The following is a 4708-nucleotide window of genomic DNA, read 5'->3' on the forward strand; positions in this document are numbered from 1 at the left end:
TCAATTTGATTTTATCATTACGCTTAGCCACATCGAAGAGAACCAAAACTTTTGATTTCTTTCCTTATCGGATCTGAAATCCTATCTATGTAATCATTTTGTTTATCTATTTTGTGCCTCTCTTTTTAATCTTTGTATAGTATGATGATTTTGTATTATTTAGGGAGCATAAACATGAGTGTTAAGTGAAAGAGCGTGGAAGTGGCAATTTTAGGCACTGATCCAATGCTTAGACAAATGCGAACAACAAAAATAAGTTGATCAAGTATTGATATCATTTTTCGAATGATATCGAATGAATCTTTTGGAGGAAAGAGGGAATGATGAGAATCTAAGCACGACCAAATTTTTTGATTCAGGATTTTCACCATTAGAGTCTCCATCATTCCTTGTTCCTCTAGGCATGAGAACTCCTGATGACATAAGGATTTTCGAAACTAATATTCCACAAGGTCAGCCTATCAGTCTCTTTTTTCCATATTTCACAGATCAACATTCTTACAGGACAAACTGGCTCATAATTAAGTGTTTTTTTTTCTGACAGAGAGCTGGCTGCAAAATTAAGACTCCAGAAAGTTGTATCATCATTTTATATGAACATGAAATTCAAGATTTTACATTTACATTTCCTTCTCCCAGGTCACTTTACAACAACTCAGTAGCATAAGCTCAGCAAGACCTGAGTGGAGCAGTAATGAGAAACAACAGTGCAAAAGAAGACAATTTTTTTTCTCAGGACCTTTTAGAGTACATGCCTAAAGGTAAGGTTAATTCTAGTCGCCTCGGCTTTTGCACGCTTAGGCACAGAGTGAAGCCAATCCCTTTGTGTATTACCTTTCATCACCAATAGTGATCCATGCTTTAGTGTGAAAGAATGTTGATCGACATGGCTGCTTTTCTTTAATCGTTTTCTATCAGGTTCATCATCACATCTTCTTTCTGCCGCTAGCACCAAAAGACAACCATCAAATTAAACTCCAGCTAATCAATTTACAACAATGAACATCTCGAATTGATAGAATCAAAACCATCAAAACAAACCAGCACATGCAGGATTACAAAATAAAGTAGAGTCATCAGCTTTACAGTTCACAATCTCTCAAACATGAAAACTAACAAAACGAATCGAGATGATTCAGACATCTCACAGTACCTTTCGATTTACTTTGTCTCTTCTTCAGCAAGAACTCACGTTCACATCCAAAGGAAACGGAGGCAATTTCTGGAGTTGGTCCATAAAGTTTCTCATCATCAGCATGCCAACCAACATTGTCATTCCCCCCTTTATACCTATTAAGCAGTAGGCTGTTAAATCTACTCCCAGGAAGTGCTCTATGAACCTTCAGGGTACAAGTGAGAAAAAGAAAACAACCAATGATCATTAATTCCGAAGAGGAAAGAAAAAATAAACAAGTCAGAACGAATAATCAGTAGGATTTCTGGCAAAATATTTTGGAAACAGCATTCTTACAGCTTCCAAAATGTCCTTCAGTGGAGGATAATCATCCCAGGAGTAGACATGCGGCTTATATCCACTGTAAATCAATTCTGGCAATCCTGGACTTGCAACATAACAAGTGTCCCTAGGCTGCAGAGATGAGTATACCTTGTACAATTAGCAAAGACATGCAAATTCACCAACAAACATACTGTGAAATGGAAAACGACTCAACAATAATTAGTACTCAACATAAATTATGCATGGTGAGCAATAATTTGCAGGTACATGTCTGAGTTTTCCAGCCAATTCTAAAGTTTGTTCAATTATTAGACCCCTAAAAGCAGGAATATACCTTAATTTCTTAAAAGATATTAACATCCCAAAGAATAGCCACTGGCTGCACCACAGAAATCTTGAAAAGTTTTACGAGAACACAGGAGACATCCCTGCATTTGTCTACACAATATTTTTCATACCTATACCCATGAAAGTAACTACTAAATATGATCATATTAGCATACACAATACAAATGCTGAAACAATACTCGGTATTCTCAACCCAACCTCCTTTTCCTCCATCACCTTTTCCTTGCCAATCAACTACTAAGTTTACTCTAACCCTTCTTTTCTACAATTCAAACTAAAACATGTAACTCTAATTCTTTGATTCTAAATCCCCTATCCAAATACTACATTAAATATGCAAAAGTTAACTAAACATTAGGTGACAATAACATGCTCAATTGACTTCTGCATGCAATGAGAGTAATACAAGAAAATTCCTCTCAAATTAATGTTATGTATAGTAGACAAAAACTAATTAAACAACACCACAAAAAACAACCCAAAGATATTCTCAGATAAAGAAAAACAAATTTACAATGTTAGAGAAAAAGGGAGAGAATAGAGATAAAACCTGAACACATGAGCGACCAAAGATACGAAGAGTGGGTCTAGTCCAAGGGATATGAGAGTCGAGATAATTGAAGAATTCCCATGAGTCATCAAAAGATAAAAACCTTGGGATGTAGAGAACTTCACTTCCATTCCCAAGATCTAAGGTTTTTACTTGTTTTTCCTTTTCATCTCCCCCATTAGCTTTAGGATTCCTTGGCTGCGACACTGGCTTGAACTTGGAGCTCATTGCACCTATACCCACCAGTTTTTAACTTTTCAAAGCTCCCCTCACATGTGTTCCCTTACCTACCTAGAGATTGTCCATTATTACAATATAAAGATTTTATTTGTGAATTTTAAACAGGAGAAATAGAAAGAAATGAGTATTACGATAAACCTCAAGCCTTTATATCAAATGTCTATGTTCTGTAGAAAAGATTTTAAGGATATTAAAGATATTGTTGTGCACTAGACATTTGTTTTACAGCACAAAATTTGAACATGTGCATCAAATTATTGTATTTCCAAATACTACCAACAATTATAAAAGTGGTCATACAACATTTGTTTCTTGACAACAAATCCATCATTCCATCACTCCTAAGATAACGAGAGAATCTCACCATGAAGGAGTTAGACAGAGATGGATGGGGAGGGAGAACGTGACAACCACTTGTGGTTTAACGTTAAAGGTAATTCTGTAAATTGTAGTTTGCAGCAAGGTGAAGCTACAGTTGTTGGTGAAATGATTTGACAAACAAATATTAGTAACTTGATGCAGAATTTGTCCTATAATGAATGGGAGAAACTTGTTGACAAAAAAATATTTGCTGATCGAGTAATTGTTATTGGTGTCTGTTTTTGGCAAGATTAATAGTGAGGGGCCAAAGAAGAAGAGAGGAGAAATAAATGAATAAATGGCTAACCATGTTTTCTACTGAAACCAATGGCTATCTTTTCTACATATGGCTCGTAAAAGATAAAAAATAGTAAATTAATAAAGAGGAACTGGATGTAGCACAAATTAAATCCGAGGCCAAAAATTATTTAAAATGAGAGTACAAACATAATCCAATAAATTTTAAACAATTTCAGATATTTTCTTATGGAAAGCATAGCAGGTCATTATAGGTTTTACAAACAATTATAGAAAGCAAAATGATTCATACCTGGTTAGCAAATTTTTAAAGATTCAAAATATGCTACCAAATTATTGATATATTACCAGTATTAGAACAAAAAACAAATCATATGTTTTACCACTAAGGTAGCTATGTAACCTTAGAAACACATTGCAATTCTCTCACTAAATTGGCCAAAATTTTAAAAAATGTCATAGGTTAGAACTTAGGTATCAAATTTAAGAAGATAGAATAAAATTGAAAAATGTGCAAGGTTTTGGCTATTTTTTTCTTCAATCACATCAGGGCTAGATGATATGTCATCTTAACACTGATATTAGAAAGATAAACTTGGACCCGGAGAACAATGTACTCTCACAAATATTGAGGAATGTATACCCACTAAATGTGAAGGAAGTTATGTATTTGTTTTGTTTACATTTCCACCAATATAATGCATTTATGAATTGATAATTGTGAGAAAGTTGCAATCGGAAGTTACTATCCAACTACGTTTTGCATTAAGGTTCAGTCACTATGGACTCTCGTCATGCGTGGTAGCGAGCTCAATATATGTTTCTGCGAAAAGGTTAGCTATAAGAATTAGGGAGGCAACTCTAATATAAAGCAGTTCAAAATTCATTTAGATCCCACAGTAAGAAAGCCCAGAGAATCACATAAGTGCTTAAAGACTTACAGTTTAACTTTCAGTCCTCTTTTTGTTTTGAAGGTAACTAAGAGTACCCCAGACCCAATGCCAACACTCTGAAAGAAGAATTATCATGATGAAGATTAGCATCAACAAAACCATAGAAGATTCAAGACCAAAAACAAAACAAGTGATCATATTACAATCTTAAGCAATAATAAATGCATCGTTATTATGATGTTGCATTGTTATTAGCATAGACGAACGTGCAAGAGGAAAACTTCATCTGATAATTTTAACAAATACCTAGTAAGCATTACGCATTGCAACAACAATCACCGTTAAAAATTTATCATGATTAAAAGAACCAACAAGACAGAGAGGAAAAGGCAAAGGTTTACCATGTGTGAAAGATGTATGAATCAAGAAATGCAACCCACAAACCATTAAAATTAAAAAGGGAAATAGGGTGAAGCAATCTAACCAGGGTTTTATCACAAAAGGAAAAAGAGAAAAAGAAAAAAAAGCAATCTAACCTGAGAGAAAGGAGGAGAGATATTCTAGCGGTGGCAATGCGTGACACGTTTTCTCTATTTTTAT

The 4708-nt window shown here is 34.5% G+C and overlaps 1 protein-coding gene across 13 annotated transcripts; it reads right to left on the reverse strand.

The window, feature by feature from the left end:
• Positions 1 to 560: 560 nt before the first annotated feature.
• Positions 561 to 4708, reverse strand: LOC8282858 (DNA oxidative demethylase ALKBH2). 13 transcript variants are annotated; one of them, XM_048370138.1, is made up of 7 exons: positions 4645 to 4705; positions 4157 to 4224; positions 3962 to 4038; positions 2358 to 2648; positions 1472 to 1588; positions 1154 to 1340; positions 561 to 945 (listed from the first exon to the last, which is right to left on the reverse strand). In XM_048370138.1, exons 4-7 carry the CDS (start codon positions 2583 to 2585, stop codon positions 743 to 745), a joined length of 735 nt encoding a protein of 244 aa, XP_048226095.1. In that variant the 5' UTR covers positions 2586 to 2648; positions 3962 to 4038; positions 4157 to 4224; positions 4645 to 4705; the 3' UTR covers positions 561 to 742. The 13 variants fall into 13 exon arrangements, with proteins under 13 accessions (XP_048226095.1, XP_048226091.1, XP_048226096.1 ...); XM_048370134.1 differs by having other exon boundaries at positions 4510 to 4646; XM_048370139.1 differs by lacking the exon at positions 4645 to 4705 and adding an exon at positions 4415 to 4432.

Source organism: Ricinus communis, chromosome 10 (genome assembly GCF_019578655.1).
Source record: "Ricinus communis isolate WT05 ecotype wild-type chromosome 10, ASM1957865v1, whole genome shotgun sequence".
NCBI lineage: Eukaryota > Viridiplantae > Streptophyta > Magnoliopsida > Malpighiales > Euphorbiaceae > Ricinus > Ricinus communis.